Genomic DNA, 19933 nt, shown 5'->3' on the forward strand with positions numbered 1-19933 from the left:
ATGTGATGCGCTTTTCTTTGTGTCAGTTCCTCCTGTTGACCTTTTTCCCTCCGTCTGACCTTTTTCGCTGCAGCCCAGCTTTCCTGCCAGCTGTCGGCTCGTGACCTCAGCACCATCAGCAGTGCCATGGACACAGCTGCTTTGACATTGGACCCCGAGAGCTGCCCTTACTGCGCCAAAGCCCTCGCCAACGATTCAGAGGGTGGCACCGAGGGCAACGAGACCCCCGGGGACTCAGACAGTGAGGGCCTGTATGAGTTCACCCAGGATCTCCACCACAGGGACAGGAGAGACAGCCGGCAGCCCAAAAAGAAGCGCCTGAGGCTGGGCAAAACTGCGGCCAAGGTTGTTCGCTTTTGGAGGCTGGTTTGCGACACGTTCAGGAAGATTGTGGATAGCAAATACTTTGGACGAGGGATTATGATTGCCATTCTGATCAACACGCTAAGCATGGGGATCGAGTACCATGAGCAGGTTAGTGTACATTTGTGTTTTTCATTGTTAAAATGAGATGGATATCAATGTTTCTCAGTTGAGTTACTGGCAAACCTGAGTGCCTACACAAAGTTCAAACAGGTGTAGGAAGTGCAGCATAGTATGCAGTGATATTTGAGACCTTATTGGAGCTTGTAGGAAGGTATCAGTTTAACTCAGATCGTCTTTGCACGTGCGTGTCATTCTGTGTGGTTATGTAGCCACACCGATCCCACAGGGCCAACTGGAATTCCTGATGTCTCTCTCTGGTCTCGTTTGTTTACATGAGCATAATTACAGCCATGTGAGAGAGAAAACAGAAACGAGAGAGTATGAGAGAAAGAGGATACAGGGAGAAAAGGGAACAGGGGTGATTTAATGGAACAGGAAGGACCTATAACAACTGACCGAGTTTTTTTCTATTCTTTTTTTATTTCTTAATCTGAATCTTTCACTTTTACAGAAGTTGTCATTGAGTGTACTTACAGCAGATCTTAACAGCAATCCTTATAGGAACAACTTCTGTTATTGTTTAAAAACAATAAATTAATGCAAGTGTAAATACATGCAGAACACATTGCAACTGGAATTTTACAGTATACCTGATCGACCTGACCACATCTGGAGGTAGTTTGGAGCACATAGTGATCCAATACAATGACTTAGTTAGGTGTCAGAGTGGGTCAGTTACAACGCAACCTGTACAATCTCAAACTTACTCACCCAACAAGTTAAAAGGTCCAGTCCTGCCATCTCAGACTGCCTGTCAAAAAACCAGAGGTGACCTCCAGTACAGTAGACATAAAACAAAGACACTATGGTGCACGCCACAGCATCACGTTCACTTCAATTGTATAAATGTTTATACGTCCTGTAACTCCACCTGAGGTCCCTAATAAGAACAGTGGATAAGGAAACACTTTTTAATACCAGATGCACATGAAACAGAAATCCTATCAGGGATTAGTTGTGAGTTCAGGCAGCCTCCATCAAACAGTCTCAAGTGTACTGCACCTCCTCTGTCACAACCCATTTCACCTCCTCCTCTTCACTATGCTGCAATAAAGGAATATGTCCAACTGGATGACACATTCTTGCATACGTAATGTAGCCCATTTATGATTTTAACAAACTATGTTAAATCACAAAAAGACATAACTATTCGCCAACAGATATCTTAATAAGATAAGATAAGATAATCCACAGTGGGGAAATTCAAGTGTTGCAGCAGTAAAAGACAACAGGAAGAACATGCATATGTATTAATACAATTAGAATATATAGGAATAAATACAAATAAAGATAAAGGTACTAAGTATTTACAACTAATACAAGCAAGATGTCTGATGTGATTAAGAAGACAGACTGCAGGACCCACTGCTGTTGTACAGTCTGATGGCAGTAGGCACAAAGGAGCGTCTGAAGTGCTCAGTTTTGCACCTGGGGGGGATGAGACGATGGCTGAAGGAACTTCCCATCTGCCACAGCTCATCAAGGAGAGGGTGAGAGGAGTTGTCCAGTATGGCTGTGATTTTGTTTTTCATCCTCCACTCAGCCACCGTCTCCAAACTGTCCAGTTCCAGGCCAACAACAGAGCGTGCCTTCCTCACCAGCTTGTTGAGCCTGCTGATTAAAAATGTGGAAAGAGTTGAACCAATTGTGCCGTCATTGTGTATTTTTAATGGGGCAGAAAAGCCTAGCCACCAACAATAGCCTGGAGACAATGGGGTTGCATTCTGGATGTAAAGGAAGTCTAAAATTGAAGGTGAATGGTTGAAGGTCAATCACTGTCTGTGTAGGTTCTCAGTCATCTAGGTCATTGTGAATGATTTAAGTATAAAGTGAATGAAGGTTAATTACTGTGTTCTGTCTGGATGACAACTTGGAACAACAGAGAAAAGAAGAGTGTGGGTTTGAATGAGGGATGAGGACAGTGTTTCCTGCTTGAACTGTCACCAAACTTCATTTGGTAAAGATCATTATTAATACAGAAACATTTTTCCCCAAGCAACCCCTAATACTCTTTATTATGCTAATAACTTTTTAGAGGAAACCATAATGGAGGCAAGAGGTTTTTTTTTTCCATTACTTACAGGGAAAGTTGGAAATGAATAAACGTGGAATATTTAAACATATTAGTTCTGACTCCATCGGGAAAATATTCTCTGACTATGTGGGTCATTTGTTTTCTGCCACAATATCAAAACTTGCAGTACAGTATAAACTTGTAGGGATGTGGCTTCTCAGCATTTGGTTCAAGTTTCAGAAAACTCAATCTGTAGTATTTAAGAAATCATGTGGTCTTTAACATTATATCCAACCTAAATCTTTTATTAACCTTCAACAGTGCTTTTGTTGCCAAAACTTAACCACAGACGGGACACTGGATGAAAACATCGAATATATGGTATCATTGTTTGTAAATGGCGAATGGAACTCGTATAGCGATTTTAGTCTTCTGACTTCTCAAAGTGCTTTTACATTTTGGGTCACACCTACGCATTCACACCCAGTCACACTCTGATGGCAGAGCCTTCAATGTAAAGTGAACATCAGAGTTAACAAATCATTCATATACATTCATACGCCTCTGATGAGCACTTTGGGGTTTAGTGTCTTGCCCTTCGGACATGGGGCTGCAGGAGCTGGGGATCGAGCCCCAGACCTTCCGGTTGCGAGACGACCGACTCTCCCAGTGATCCACAGCCGCTCTATTTGTAAAGTCAATTGGTTTTAAATCCATGATCCTCCCTGCGACTTTGATGCAAAAGCATAGCTACAAATATGCAAATTAGTCAGATTTAATCTTGAGTTGGGCATGTTAGCAACTTCTAATTCACATGTTTGTGGATGGGACATGAGCCTTCTCACTTGTGGACTCCTGAGAAGGTCTAGCAAACTTCAGTAATTTTATAATTGGAGAAGTTGAAGATATGCATTACCTTGGGCCTAGTTTTGCTGCTAGTGTTGTTCTTCCATTGGATTTATGTTGTCCTCCAGCATTTAATTGTGATAATTAAACACAAATACTACAGGAGGAATTCATGTTTCACGTCTCAGATAATTAAATTAAATTATTTTACTTAAAACTATTTAGCAAGTGTTGTTTAAGTATTCTGAATATGTGCTGTCTTTGAGGCTATTGTGTTTGGTTTTAGACCCTGTATTTCTGTAAAAGGTTGTATAACACAAGTTAAGTAAGTGACACAAGTGTTGTGTTTGTTTGTGTGTGTGTGTGTGTGTGTGTGTGTGTGTGTGTGTGTGTGTGTGTGTGTGTGTGTGTGTGTGTGTGTGTGTGTTCCTGCTGAGGATGTTTGCCATCTGGATTTGTTTATAGGCACTGTGTCAGGGACCGAAAGTAACCCCATAAACCTGGCAAAGCTTCAATCTCCTACTACACACCTACACACACATACACGCACACACGCACACACACACACACACACACACAAAAACACACACACACACACACACACACACACACACACACACAGATGTTTTTATAGCTGTTTTTGCTCGATCTTTACTTTTTCTCTCTTCTCCCCCATCAGCCCTTTTTCTTTCTTTTTGCATTGTTTTTGTGTAATCTTTCTTGTGCCATCTCAAACTATACGGCTGCACAATTAATCACAATTTTATTGTTATAGCGATATGAGCCTTCGCAGTAGACGCATTGCAATAGTCTGAATTTATCGCAGTGAATAAAAAACACTTTTAATGTAGTCAAGCAATGCTTTCTCACTCAATATATGTACATTGTACCAGTTCTGCTGTATGGAGGTCTGTGTATAATAGCCATGCATTTACACCCTCTTGATGCAGTCAGATGAAGCTAAAGCTAACTATCAGCTAATCTCTGAATAATAAAAAAAGAAAGTTTGTTTAATTCATTTTTGGATTAAGAAGACACTTGTTGCAAACACAGATAATCTGTAGATCAAGAAGAACAGCAGACAGACACAGAAACATAAGTTAGTAGTAATATATTCTGTTTCATTTGTGTATTTACCACAATTAATTTCACAACATTGAATAATGTTATTGCACATTACATCATTTTCTCATATCCTTTGGGCCTCTGTCATATATTTCACCTTCTCATTTTTACCCATTGCTCCTTCTCTTTATTCTTGTTCTCCTTCTCTTCTAATCCCCCCTTTTGTCTTAAATTCTTTTTATACCTTGAATTTTCTCCTTCACATCTCACTCCCCTCAAAACTTTCCTCCTCTTACTTAGTTTGAGTAGCATGGATTCCTTCAGTCTCCAGACAGGCTGGTGAAGACTTTACTGAGACGCTGCATTGATTGGAAGTCTATCCTCATTCAATACACACATGGATCACTAAGCCTTTGTTTGTCTCTGTAAATGTATCTACATGGTGGAGATACTGTTTTCTTTTTCCATACATCCTTTAGTCAAGTTTTCTTCTGCTGTTTTGCACATAGGGTGTAGATGTTGTACAAGACGAGATCAATTATTTTAACCAAGAAACACTGGAACTGAAGCTTCCAATACAGACCAGTCAATGCTTTTACTAACAATAAGTGCATATGATGTGCTGATTCATCATATATTCTGCTGACTATGAAGAGGGTGGGTACACTTGACTCTCAAAGATGTGCTTACAGTTTGTCATGAAGAGTTTTTTTTGCAACTGCTGGTGTTTGTACCTTTATGGATTCCATAGATGAGTATTACACTCTGCAAAAATTAAAGTATGTAACCTGCATGCCCACTTCAAACAGCAGTTATCCAGAGTAAGCCACTTACTGATGAAGACTGCAACAATCAGGAGATAAATGGCTTGAGGGTGAATAGTGGACTTACTTCAGGTTGTTACAAACATGACTCCGAATGAGTTCTAAGATTGATCACTGACCAGATGTGTAAGCAATAACGGAATAGTAATGGATACATTATCCAAAGTGAATGCACACATAGCTTCACACTCAGAGATGTTTCTCTATTTTATGTGTTTCACTTTGATGTTCTCTGTGCATCCCTGAGGCTTAATGAACATTGTGAATGTGTTTCCTTCCTCATTCATTATTTGCAGAGCTTTCTTTAAACATCTGCATTGTTTAAACCCATGCTAATATTGGCTGGCAGGCTTCTTCATGTTTTGTTTTTTTTGAGTACAGAGTGCTCTTAGAAGCCACTAGCAGTATAATGCATACCCCTGTATACTCGTACACTAACTTAAAACTTATTTTTGTTCTACCATTGTACTGAATATCTGTCAAATGTTGTCATAAAAGAGTAGCTGACATACATAACTCGTCGGTACATATAAAGTTACTTCATATAGCACCATTTCTAGAGCAGAAGTCACAAAGTGTTTCACAATGAACCAGATTATAGAAACAGAGATATTAGATACAGACAATAACATAGAAGCAGACAAGACTAAACAGATGGGTGTTTAAAGGAAGAATGTGCCACATTTTACACACAAATACAGAAGAAATCAAGTATATCCTCTGTAAATGTCTCTCTGAGTCATGACTGTCTACAATGAGTGACAAGCTAGAGTCCTGCTGGCTGTAATGTTGTCAGAGTCGTGTTAACATGGACGGGATGGCCTGGTGTATTAAAGCTGTTTAAGTCAAGGACTAGAGAAATGAAGCATAACATAGCCTACTCACTGCTTATGTAAGTGTGTTTAGATCACGGTCATTCTGTGTTAATTTATGTGCAATATGAAGCTATGAGTTAAAGTCAGACCAAAGCGTGCTAACATTAGCCTGCTAACACAACAATGCAGGACACAGGCGATTGCAGTTTGAGCAAAGGACATTTCCGTCCGCCACTTGCGCTTAATGGTGCGTAGTTATGGTGTGTTCTAATTCATAACTCAACTCCTTCGAGTGGAGATGGGTTGGAGGTGTGCCGCTGGAGTTGGAAAAAATGCTTCAGAATAGCGTACATGAGGTGTTGCCAAATACCAGTTTGTTTTGGTTTAGTGCTGGTGCTCAAGGGTGACATCTACTGGATCAAAAAGTCACACATTCTTCCTTTAACTACTTTTAACTTCACTTCTCTCAGATCCCGAGGAAGACAGTTCCAAAGTTCAGGTGCTGCAACCTTAACGGCACAGTCTCCTTTTGTTTTAATTCTCCTCCTGCAGTCCTCTCTACTAGGTCTTTAGACTTGTACTGCTGAAACTGGGGAACTGGATCAGACTTTGTAATGCATTCAAACACAAACACTCCCATAAAGGTACAGGATGTACTCTGTAATGTAGTAGTTATAAAACTGCCCCGTTGAATGGAAGCACCGCAGCAGATAGTGTTTATGCACACGTGTTCTTTAAACACAGACATGTTAACCTGCAATCCATCGGGGGCTGATGTGTCTGAACCCTTACTGTCCAAGACACTCAACAGAAGCCTCCTGTCTGCTTCCTATCTTTTAAACGCACACTCACAAATGTGAACACACAAACAGTCGGAAATTCTTCGGAAACAGTTCATACAGTACATGCTCTCCCTTTGAGGCCAGCAGAAGAAGCAAGTGCAGTGAATGTAAATATGTGCAGGACGGAGAGATGGTGGGATAAAAAAAAAGATTAAATAGAAACGTTGGATAGGGATGACAGAGTGTGAGGACTTGGAAGTGAAGGGATAGAGGAGCTGATGGGTGGATGAGTGGAGGCGGACGGGTTGGACGAGCAAGGAGACGGTGTCTGCTTTATCTCTATTCAGTTTAAGAGTGTTACCATTTATGGTGGAGCTGATGGAATAGTTGTGCGTCTGCCAACTATGTGACACAGCCCATAGTCTATTTACTTGGGAAGGTCAACCTCTCTCTCACTTTACATAAGAAACTCTTCTCTGTCTTAATGGCCACAGAGAGCCAATCCCTCTCCTCCCTGCTTCCTTTTTCTGAAGCTCTCCTGTCAGTCTTTTTTTTTCCCCTCCCTCGGCGATGGTGCACATGCCAAAATAGTTTTAGGAGAGGTTAAAAGGGATAGAAAAGACAGGAGTGTCAGGGGAGAAGTGGGGTGAAATGCATGTTTTCTGTTTTAGAAATGGATGCTGCGTTATAGTTGAAGCTTTTTAGCACTGACATGAATATTGATTCAGCATGTAGCTGTTACATGAGCACAAAGTGATCTGAACTGTAACTTTTGGGTCATTTGGTGAACAGTTCCCTCAAGAGTTGTTTTACTTTATTAACCTTGAAAGCTATGCACTTGAAAAGAAAGTACATATTGTAGAGTGGGTCTTTAAACCTCTGAGTGCTGCTCAACAGTGAGGCATTACTGTGTTATGGATTGAAGGCAGTAGTTACTCCTGGATTTGTAGGTTAGAGTCAAATGCTTGGCATTGACTTAAGCACAGTTAAACAGCATGTGCAGACACACTGCATTGAAGATTGCTTTTTTTCTGAAAAAAGTGTAACATCTAAGAGTCTATGGGCTGCGCGATGGTTCAGGGGTTAGCGCTGTAGCGAGAAGGTTCCTGGTTTGAATCCCCGTCTGACAGGACCCTTTCTGTGTGGAGTTTGCATTTTCTCCCCGTGCATGCGTGGGTTCAGCCCTGTGATCTGCCCTGTGATTGTCTGGTGAACAGTCCAGGGTGTACCCTGCCTTTCGCCCAATGACAGTTGGGAATGGCTTCAGCCCCTCCCGGTTGTAAAAGATAATGGATGGATGGATCTAAGAGTCAGTAACCATGCTAGCAGCTTTATAAGTTTTAGCATGCTAGCATGCCAACAATAACAACTTGAATACATTAAGTCAGCATGATGTTTACCATGTCTTGAATTAGCATGCTTGCATGCTAGTATTTGCTTTTAAGCATGATAAATAACATGCAGCTGAAACTGAATGACATGAGCAGAAACTTGGTCATGCTGTAAGACGGAGAAAACTCTTGTTCTGACATTACTTAAAGTGGACATATTATAACCATTTCCACCTTTTCAAACAGTCCCCTGTGGTCTAAATCTAACATCTGTACTGTGCTTTGGTTAAAATATAACATGAATCAAGCACCAGAGGAGGTTTGTGACCCTGTATAAACCAGCTCTCTCAGAAAGCTCCGTTTTGGTGTGTGTGTCTCTTTAAATGCAATGAGCCCCCCCTCCCCGAGTTTTCCCGGTAGACATCACTCCTCTGTAGCGAGAACAAAAATGGCGGACCTGCGCAAAAATGTTGCTCTAGGCTGGGGGTGGAGTCCATGGTTGGAGATAACAGGGGAGGGGAGGGTATTTGTTTACCAGAATCCCACTGTGACAGCACAAGGAGAGCACATTTGAAACAGAGCATTTTTCTCTGTGTTGTAAGATTTATTGCAGACCACAAACAAAGGACTGGATGGGTTTATTTCACATTTTGGGGGTCAGTATACACTCAGGTTACCCAAATATATGTTCACAAACACTGTAAAAGTGGATTTTTCGTAATGTGTCCCCTTTAAAAAACTGATGTTGTAAAAGGAGCTGTAGGTGGCAAGAGGTCACACTTGAAAAATGAATTGGCCAGCTCGTCTTAAAACTGCAGAGAAAGAGATCCCACTTGTTTGAGTGTGAGCCAAAAGGATCTGCAGGATGAAGATATATTCCCCATTGAATCAATATGTCACTCTGTTCCTTATGGATTAACTGAATGCTGTGTTTGTATTTTACATCCTCCTCCTTAAGCCACTTTTATCTGCCCCTACACTCTGCGGCCAAAATGAAAGCACCTTAGCATTAAAAATGTAAAAGTACAATTAGACAAAGTTGCCTTAAAGACTTGTATTTGCATAAATGGGAAGCAATGACTTGTTTATTCCCATAGGTTCTGGAAAGTAATGACTTGTTTTATTTCCATAGGTTATAGAAAGTAATGACTTGTTTTATTTCCATAGGCTATGGAATTTATGCCCAGTGTCAGTATGTTTAAGGCTTATGATGCTTTATTGTGTGCTCACACATTTGCATATTCCTTGCCAACCCATAAAGACAGTGGTAAGACCCTTTCACTAAGCTTCTTGCTCCATTCCGGAGACAATATTTATTCAGCTTTTATCCTGCCTGCCTGTGGAACATAGAGTTGGCATCCAAAGACTCTGGCCTCCCTCCAACACAAACCGAAGAACAGTGTTTTTCTCATTTGTAAAATGCTGAGACCAAAACGGAAAGACAACAGTTTTTAATCCCAGTTTATGGAAGGATGGCTTTTTCCAGCCCTGAAGGCCATGAAATCAAAAAAGGGAGAATCAATGAAGTGATCAAATGGTGGATTCAGTTATTTCCTGGTTCAATGAGATGTCAAATCACATGCTGCAAGTTCTCCGTACTAGCTCCTATACTGAATCTCCCATTTGACTCCCCTCTGATTGTCGAGCTCTGGTTTCAGCTTTCATATCAAACTGAACAACCTGCATTTTGTAGAGTTCAACAGGGTTGAGAATGTGAGAAAAATTGTATTTTAACTTATCAAGAATAACTCCAAAATGATTAACAAAAGTGTTGGAATGCAGCATGTATCTTTGGTTGCTATATTTTGTTGATTGTATATATTTTTTTACTACAGTTGCCAATCAATGTTGTCCGGATTAATTTCTAATCTATTATTGCTTTCAAGAACTGCACAGAAGTGACTTCTTTTAAAGGAAGAATGTGTGACATTTTTAACATAGGCATAGCAGAATTCCAGTATATCCTCTGAAAAAGAAGAATAACCTACTGTACTCACTGCTTATTTGAATGTCACGTAAGCATTTTTAGGTCATGGTGATTCCGTGTAAATCTACATACAATGTGAAGCTACAAGCTAATTTAAGAGCGCTACCATTAGCCTGCTAACACAACAATGCAGCTCAAGTCAAGGACAAGGCTGTACAGTATGTTAACACAATGGAGGTGTTTTGTTGCAAGGGTTAAGAGACTTTCAACCCGAATTTAAGATTTGATTTTGCGTAGAAAGACAAAAACATATCACCGAATCAATTCAATTCAATTTATTATTAACTTTATATTAACTTTAAATTAACTTTATTAATCCCTCTTGGGGCAATTGGTGTGGAGCACCAAGTGAATCAACTTTGTGATTCATAGCCACCCTTAAAATTTATGGCAGAATGGTGTTTAAATGTTTATTAGCACTCGTCTGATGTTCTCTGCCTCATTTGCGGGTGAAAGAGTATGGGAGGGGTGGAGGAGATGTGGAGAGAGGAGGGGGTGGGGGTGCTGATGTATGAAGGAGGAGTGTCTGAAGACAGCGTGGTTTGGATATGAAATTCTGCTCTAAACATCGCATATAGTAAGCCTTTTAAACAATCAGTAAAGACAAAATCTTTGGAAATGTAAAAGAGCAAGAGTTCTGATATTGATCCCTGTGTAACACCAGATTTAAGGATTGGATAATTGAACAAGCAAAGTATATTATAATTGTTTATTTGGGTTATATAAGCCTAAACCTATGGCCTCTGTAGCTTTAATTGTATCATGTTCAATGATCCAAAAACCAAGGTAAAATCACACAGTACTCAGTCATCTGGGACATATCCTCATCATTATGAAATCACAACCAACCAACCATGATGGTGAATGTATCATTTAACATTTCATGCTTGAAATGTCCTCTCCTATATCATTCCCAAGCAGACCACTTGTTTAAACTAACACCCACACCCACAAACACAAACGTACCAGTCAGTGCTGGATCATTGACATTCTCGAATAGTGCGGCTCGCAGTACCCAGTTTAGATTAGATCACATCAGATTAGGTGGCATTACATTAGCACTAACCAGATTACACTATTCCTCATCTAGCACACTTTACCTCCTAATGCTTCTGCAGCCTCATTACCTAGGTAACAGCCATCAACCCAAGCAATTAGAAAAGTGAGGACATCTTTCTCAGTTACAAACTTGTGCACATATAGCCACATTCATCTCCCTGTAGGTAGTATTTACACCTCAGTGCTATTAGTCAATTAAAAAATCTCCCTACTTGAAAAGTTAATGGCTTTGAACCTTTGGTGATGTTAGCATGTGTGTGTGTTGGGTTGGTTGGTTGGTTGTTGGTGTATTTTTGTACTGCCAATTGTTGTTTTTTTTCCGTTCCTGTGTGCTTCTCTATGTGTGAGAAACACTTTTATGGTCTCATTCTCTTGCAGTAATCTTGCATGATGTCTGAGGAATGTCTAATATACAAGCTGGAACAATAGCAGAGCGAAACAGTGGGGGAAAAATAATGACCTGAACCTCATTCTCAAGGCCAGATGTCTACAGTCCAAGTCTCACCTCATAAAAAGTGTACTTTTTGTTCTGGCTTATCAATCACATCTATTATAAAGCTATGTGTGCATGTGTTTGTCTATGGGTATGGTTAAAAGTGTGTTTCTATGAAGAGCTTTGTGCATGCAGCATATGTGCATGGTAATGAATGCTGAGTGTGAGTTGTGGATTGATGTGTGTGGCCGACTTGGTTTGTATTTTATCTCTTGGTTGATCCCTCTGTATTTTTTGGTATTACACACATCTGTTCACGAGTGTGTGTGTTTCTGTATAGCAGTGTGTAAGGGCATTCATCTAAAAGAACACATAAACATCTAAGTGCAGCAGCATTCGTTTACCCTTTGAACTTCTCTTAATCGCACAAAGCTTATGTGCTTGTTTAAAGGATTTGCCGCCGCCTCGCTCGTCAGTGAACAAATGAATGGACACAATAAAGCACTGGGATCAAACGAATAGATTTGTCTGTGTCTGTGAACCCAGAAACAGACACAAGAGACACAGACAATGACAAAGAGGTGAGATGAAACAGAGAACTGCTTGTTTTTTTTGCAGGAAGCGGGTTTCCCTGGCAGGGGCTGCACTGCAGGCCGTGGGCAAATTATTCTTTTTTTTTTTTATCAAAGGAACAGTAGAAAAAAAGATAGTCCTCTTTTCTTTGATTATATTTTCTTCACGGTCCCTTTTGCATTGCACATGTATTGCATGATGGTGCTAGCATGAACATGTGGACTATGTAATTTAGTGAAATGCACTTAATTAAGCTAATTATCTGCCACTGATTCCAATTCAAGTCATTGCACTCATGGTCTCAAAAGTGTTTGTTGTCGCCATCTTTCTGTTGAAATGTAGAAATCTGCCCAACATAGGAGAACAATTCTAACACATCTCCGATTTACTGGACAAAAGAACGAAGCATATTGGCGGATATGATGATTCAGGCATAGTAAAGTTATGTTTTCAAGAAAGAAGGCAGGAAGAAAATGCAGTCGTTTGGTGTAGACCAGAAGTTACTTGATGATTTTTAAAAGAAAGGGTTCAATATTTCCCAATAATTAGTAGTTACTACAAATAAATACAGTACTTTGATTGTATTTTGAATGAAGAAATAAGCCAGCTTCAACACTTCTGCACTGTTGTCTTAAATATTTTTCAGCCTTTTCTAATCCTATGAAAAAAACTCTTAAACTCTTACCAAAACCTGTTAAACAAGAGGTGATTATAGACACTCTCCCCTGATTGGTTCGAGTCATTTCATTACCAAAAATGTATCTTAGCAAATCAAAACCATTTAAATGACAAGCTATAACCACAAGAGAGCAAATAATGGTTTTTTTTCCAATCAATGTCTACACATTTTGTCAATCAGCACTTTAGAAATGTCCTTTTTATGGATTCATGTTTATTTATTTAGCATCTTTTGTGCATGGCTGTCACACAGAGGTAGAGCAGGTTTCCAGTGAAAAGGAGGTTTAATTAAACTGAGCTTTGGCTTTCAATTAGGGAACATCTGTCTGAATGGACGAAAGTGGCCCATACTTTACCCTGCCCTCTCTGGAGGACATATTCAGGACCCGCTGCCTCTGTAGAGCTATAACATTTTGAAAGATGATCTTGTTTTAGCCACTTATACAGAGTTTACTCTATCCTGAAATACTTGAAACTGAGACAATACTGGTCTGGTGCTTGGTACCTAATGGATCAGAAATAGGAAGTCCACGAGGGTTGGTCACATTTTGGAATTCAGTTTGTAAACAAACTTTAGTGTAAAAATTACATTAACAATAAAATGTCAATAACAATAAAATTGAAATGAAAATGTCATTTCAATTATATATATCAGGACCAACTTCCAACCTGTGGTTATATTATTTTGGTGAAATGTATATATATATTTATATTTGATAACATTTAATTTGACGCCATAATATGTATGTATGTAATATTTATTATAGATTTATTCCCGGCACAATGTCCATGTATTATTACATGGACATTGTGCATAGATTTCTATTAATCTATGAACAGGCCAACCCAATCACATGTTTTTGTTTTCATCCAGGAGCATGACAAAGCCTGTATTACATATATAATGCACAGAGTAAATGAGCAGAAGGTCAAAGGTAAAGCCTCCTTCCTGTCACCATAATGTAAAAGAAACAATGTTAACATAGATAGTAAGTTCTCACAAGTCAGTGAAATTCAGGTTGGAAGTTTCAGGCTTTCCATTATGCTGCAACATAAGGCTTTAGTGCTGCTGGACATCTTTTCTGCCTCAGGGCTCACTGTTGCATCCTGGTCTTATGGGAGTAATGACTTAATACTGAGAAATGACTTGTAAGGTTTGACTCAGGAATGCTGTCAAGATGCTCTTATTGAAGCTATCTGCAGACAGTGGTTGCTTTTGACTGCTTCCTCAGAGCACATAGTGAACGACCCCTTTCAAGTTTCAACCATACACTTTAACATTTCTGCCTGAATGTGAAATGTGCTGCCATGCTGTGGTTATGAAAATGCCTTCTTTTCTAACTAACATCAAATGGATACCTAAAATGCAGCCGAGAGGTATGGATTCAGTCTGTTGCAACTTTGGCCACATTAAACATCACTTAGTCACACTTCTGTACTTCTGATACAAGGCAAGAAGTTACAAGAAAAAGTTTTGAGAAATAGACATTCACTTTTGTTTTAAAAAAAAGTGAATTGAAACTAGAACAAATATGTGGTCAGTAGCCTAAAATCTAAATTATCTGTTTTTCTTGACGGATACGGACACAATGTGACCAGCTAACCACCCAAGAGAAGCCTGCTACAGACTTTTGTTTGTTGTGTTTTTGTTGTGAGGGAAGGTAATGGTGTTAGGGTTAATACAATGTTTAATGGACGGATACTAGAGTTGTTTAGAGCAGAGTTTTTCCAAACTTTTCGGCCCATGACCCCCAGAAATAAGGTGCTAGAGACCCACACTGTCCATGGAGGTGGTTAAAACATTACCTGGTGTGCACAGCCGGGCACACTTATAGGCCTATCCAAACACTAGCATTATAACAACAGACAATAACAAACCTGCTTTGTAACACATTTGTAACATTGTAACATTATTTTAGTAATTTGTTGTAAGAAATGATTGAAGTAAAACATAAGTCATCTCTTGAGCTATAGTTTCCTTATATATTTTTTACAATAGTGGTTCAAATTATGCAATTTTAAGTCATTTTTCACTTTTATATGTTTTTGGAAGAATTCTTTCGACCCCATTCTCAGTGTCTTGCGACCCCCCCAGGGGGTCCCGACCCTCACTTCGGGAACCACTGGTATAGAACATTTAATCTTACTCTGTGCTTGAGAACAAGTGAGCAAATCCCTTAATGTGAGACATTATTTTCTTTTTTTATTTAAAGATTTTTATTTTTGGGCTTTTTTGCCTTTATTGTAGAGAAAGGACAGTGGATAGAGCTGGAAATCGAGGAGAGAGAGAGTGGGGAATGACATGCGTCATGCGTCATTATGTTTCACATAATGAAACATTATTTTCAGCTGATATTCAGATTGTATTTAAATCATTTATAATACGTCCTTATTGCTGATATGTTCCCTTTTTGAAATAGTCTACTCCTAAACTCTGTCTGCACACAGTATTTACTTCACGGAATGAAAGCCAAGAATGAATTTCATTTGAAATGTTCACCGCTTCAAAGAAAAGAAACTGGAGCAACCATTTCTTTCAAACATGACCTTAAAGCAGTGTAACACTTTTTGATAAATAACTACTCAGTCAGTATGCTAAAGTGCTCCAGACAAACTGGTGCCATAATACAGCATGAGGATCTGTTTTTTTTTAACATGAAATGTCTTTCTATGTTTCTCTCTTTTTTTTAGTAGTCACTGCTTAAACAGTCAGGGTGTAAAGTGATGAGTGGCAGCCTGCCAGAGCAGACTAAATGGCACACACTGTATTTACATTACATTACATTACCTCCTGGTGCAGCCCTGGAATAATGCTTCTGTCAGGGCGACAGCTCTACTTATGCACACACTTAAAAAGGGATATTGAGACTGTCAGCCAGGCAGTCGTACACATATGTATGCACAGATTCACTCACACTTTTATAATGGGGAACATGCAAACACAGATCAGGCCCTGAACACCTTCCATCCTCTGTGTTATGTCCGTGTAATGTGAGTGTGTATGACACCATGTTTGAGTTGTGTAAACTGTTTATTGCTCGGAGATGAAAGGCCTTGTGAAGCCTGGAGTGCTACACAGGCTGCAGACACATGACAGCATCCTCACTGACCCTTCTTCTGTACCATAATTATGGACACTTGTTATGGCTGTCTGATGTTCTTATCGTGTCAGATTTGGATGTTCTGCGCTTTTTATTTTCGGCTTTAGTTTTTTCTCTTGTCTGTCTGCAAAGCCATTTTTTTCTGGCACACACCCACGCTCAAATACTCACACACACACACACACACACACTCACGTTGTTTGATCTGAGATGTGAGTGGCAGTCCAATTCTCTGATGAGCTTTGAGCAGACGTCCTGGGCATATTCAGCAGCGGCATTGTAATCAGTGTGTGTGTGTGTGTGTGTGTGTGTGTGTGTGTGTGTGTGTGGTGCAAGATAAAGGTCGAGTGTGTGTATTGCACGAGTGTGAAAAGATAGGGTGGTCATATTTCAATTGAATTCAATCATTGGCAAATTTCCATGTGCACATGTTGAGCAGCAGGTGTTTTTGCTGTAGTCATAAATGTCTTGCTTACCCAGTCTGCTGGTTTGCAGGTTTAATATAGACGATGCATGATGCTCATCCAGCCCTGTTGGAAGACGTTCAAAGTGCTGGAAAACAAAACAAATGTTTTAGCTCTTGTTCCATTTGGAGTATCATGCAAGAGTGTAGCAAACCACAGTAGTCCACTAATCACTCCCCTCTCTTTGTCTCTCTCTTTTTTTTCTCAGCCTGACGAGTTGACCAATGCCTTGGAGATCAGTAACATTGTGTTCACCAGCCTGTTCGCTCTGGAGATGCTACTGAAGGTTCTAGTCTACGGACCCTTTGGCTACATCAAGAATCCCTACAACATCTTTGACGGTATCATCGTGGTCATCAGGTGAGCACAGAAGAAGATCATCTAATAGACAATAGAATGTCCTCCTTTCTAATTCGTGTGAGTGCTCTGTGTGTGTTTAAAAAAAACACATTGTTGTTTTCCTTTTGTTTACAGTGTTTGGGAGATTGTGGGTCAGCAGGGTGGTGGTCTTTCAGTGCTGAGGACCTTCCGGCTGATGCGGGTGCTGAAGCTGGTCCGTTTCATGCCCGCCCTGCAGAGGCAGCTGGTGGTGCTGATGAAGACCATGGACAACGTGGCCACCTTCTGCATGCTGCTCATGCTCTTTATTTTCATCTTCAGGTAGGCAGCGGGAGAGTGAGCGGCGTGCACTCTGTCTTTCAATGCAAAGTACAATAGAAACATTTCACCGGTGCCACAAACTCAAGGAAATCATTTTTATTTAAAAAAAAATTTAACAAGGAAAGGTGTCATGAGATTAAGAATCAATTTTACGCCCTGGCCAAGACAGACACCAGCACAAATGACTGGGTTTCAGACATAAAATGTTTAACAACCATTAACATAAATACAGGAATCCCAAAATAAAAGAAGCATTCATCAAGATTTGTCTTAAATTATCAACAACAAGGCGATCAAAAAGGGGCAATAAGAGTCAGTCTACAGACTGTAATGCCTGTCTCCAGATCAAAAACATCCAATGAAACCAGCTCCTGAAGATTTAGAGTATTTTGCAACCGATTCCAAGGAGAGGGAGCAGCATACAGCGCCCTTTTTCCCAACTCAGTACGGGCTTGAGGGATAGTTAAAGGTATAAATCCTGAGAGAGAAGGTTGTAACTTCCAGTACTTTCTTGAAGTATGTAGCTCCGTAAGTGAGACGAAAGCAGACAGAAAATACCCTTATAAATAAAAATCTGCCAGTGGTTTAGTCTACGGGGAAATCCAAGCACACGAGGAGCAGTGGTAAGTAAGGGCTTTAAGATTGGTGATAAACCTCAGTGCCCCATAGGAGACAGTATCCTCCAGTGCATGTAGGCTGAATGTGTGAGCTGCAAAGTTTGTGAGAATGGCGTACAAAAATTTTAAAAAATGAATAATCAGAGACCCATTCAAAAAAATCTGCAGATTGAGATGAGAGCACCAAGATGTAAAAAAGATAAAGGTGGATCAATACTAAATACATTCAACATGAGTACAGAAAAGACTTGAGAAAAGACAGAAATGATTTAATGGGATGAAAAGATTGAACGATACATCTTATTATGTTCTACTGTTGTCTCTGTTTGGATAGGCCTGATGCTAAGTTCAACAAAACACATGCTTGGAGTTTCTTGGCACATGCACACACACCTGATTATATATCATTTGTTTTCTTTTTTTTTTTTGGTCTCTGATGAGACTCCAATGGTTTGTTAACAAAACTGTCATCAGGACTGTTGATTTGTCCGATCAGATTTGATTAAAAAAAAAAAGTGACAGAAGAACTGACTAGTGTCATTAGAGGTCACAAAATCCTGATTTCTGCAGTGGCATGTGACATCACATATCTACATAAAGACACACACAGAGTTTTCCAAGGGCTTCATATATTCATAGATAAACAGCCCTTGGTTTGAGTGAAGGGCTGCCAAGTTGACACAGCTCAGTGCTGCTCATTGATCCCTCAGCTCCAGTTGAGCTTCGGTGTCTGCGTTCCTGAATAGAAACAAGATTGGATGCAGACGCACTGCTACATTTTTTCTTTAAAAAAAAAAAAAAAAAATGTTATTTGCATTCTTTCCCAGGGTTTGTTAAGCAGAATGTCTTTGTAGTGATTATGGAAAAGAGCTTGGAGGCAACTAAAGAAGCTTAGCATAAAGACTTGAGGCAGGCCTGCTAGCCTGAGTCTGACCTAAGTTCAAAAGTTATCCGTCATTTAACAGGAAAGTGGAGAAAAAGATGAAACCTCTAACTTTTCCTAAAGAACTTCTGACCTCCCAGAATGTTGTTTTTGCTGCGAGGTTTTGTACGCAACCGACTGTGATGCTGCACTAATGATCCAGGAGGTTGGATAAACTGTTTAGAAACAACCCATTGCCCCCCCCCCCCCTGAAAATGCAAATTGTTCTTGTCACTGTACTGCTCGTGTACAGATTAAACAAATTAGTCGTGGGATGTAAGCTTGTGCACTACATATGTTTTCCTCTGCAGATTCTGTTACATTTTGATGGAGAGAAGCTTAATACTCCCTCCTGTTTCCAGTTTTCTTACACAGCACAGTTATCCATCCCTCATGTGAGCTTTATACTTAAAGACTTGTCTTTGATCGCCTCCTCTTACTCTAAGAAAAAAATGTAAATAATGATGAACTACAACTTTACAGACTTATGAAACTGTATCTTCTGTCTCTAATGCTATTACCGTTTATTTACTTAAACTAGTGCTTTACATGAAAATCCATCAGATTACTTTGCCGGGGTTTGCAGCGCTCTCCATGGTGCTGAACTTAATCTGGCAAAACTGCTCCATTTCCTCTTCCTTTCTTGGCAACATGTCGTCCTCAATGCATTATGGGCAATTCTTTTGTCGTTTTTTTCATGCTTTTGTTCTATCATTTCTGTTGTAAAGCTAGTTTCATTTGAATACTTTTATTATTGCTTTTGTAATTACATGCAATGCATTCTGCCACAGTGTTTTCTAGCAGTTGGTATGATCCTTAGTGGAGTCAAAACCAGATAAACAACCTTTTGCAGCATGTTCATTTCCATTTATTTGTTCTGTATCTAATGACTAGGTCTCGTGTAAACATTTATTCTTCTGTTTCCTGTTTGGTCTTCTCCTGTCCCTCCTTCCTCAGTATCCTCGGGATGCATCTGTTTGGATGTAAGTTTGGGTCAGAGAGGGATGGAGACACTCTACCAGACAGGAAAAACTTTGATTCTCTTCTCTGGGCCATAGTGACTGTCTTCCAGGTGAGCAAAACACCCCCCCAACCACCCGTCCCGTTCCCTATTAAATATTCATATTCGACTGGGTTATGGCCAGTTTAGCTGCAGTTCATGTATCACTTCACAGTGTGTTGAGATGGTAACAGTGTAGCAGAGTGTGGCCTCAAGGTAAATAAGCTCATCTGCCATCTGTAAGCTTGAACTTCCTGTGTGATCAAACTGTACCTG

General features: G+C 39.9%; 1 protein-coding gene across 18 annotated transcripts in view; it reads left to right on the top strand.

The window, feature by feature from the left end:
* cacna1g (calcium channel, voltage-dependent, T type, alpha 1G subunit) overlaps positions 1 to 19933 on the top strand; it is a 247626-nt gene that overhangs the window by 143848 nt on the left and 83845 nt on the right. For all 18 annotated transcript variants that reach the window (XR_010664891.1, XM_065949287.1, XM_065949277.1 and 15 more), the window contains exons 10-13: positions 74 to 474; positions 16667 to 16818; positions 16933 to 17118; positions 19615 to 19729. Coding sequence is in view for 17 of the 18 variants with exons in the window: in XM_065949287.1 (XP_065805359.1) it covers positions 74 to 474; positions 16667 to 16818; positions 16933 to 17118; positions 19615 to 19729 (854 nt within the window). In the remaining variant the exon portion in view is untranslated. The remainder of the gene's footprint in view (positions 1 to 73; positions 475 to 16666; positions 16819 to 16932; positions 17119 to 19614; positions 19730 to 19933) is intronic.

This window comes from Labrus bergylta, chromosome 21, assembly GCF_963930695.1.
Source record: "Labrus bergylta chromosome 21, fLabBer1.1, whole genome shotgun sequence".
NCBI lineage: Eukaryota > Metazoa > Chordata > Actinopteri > Labriformes > Labridae > Labrus > Labrus bergylta.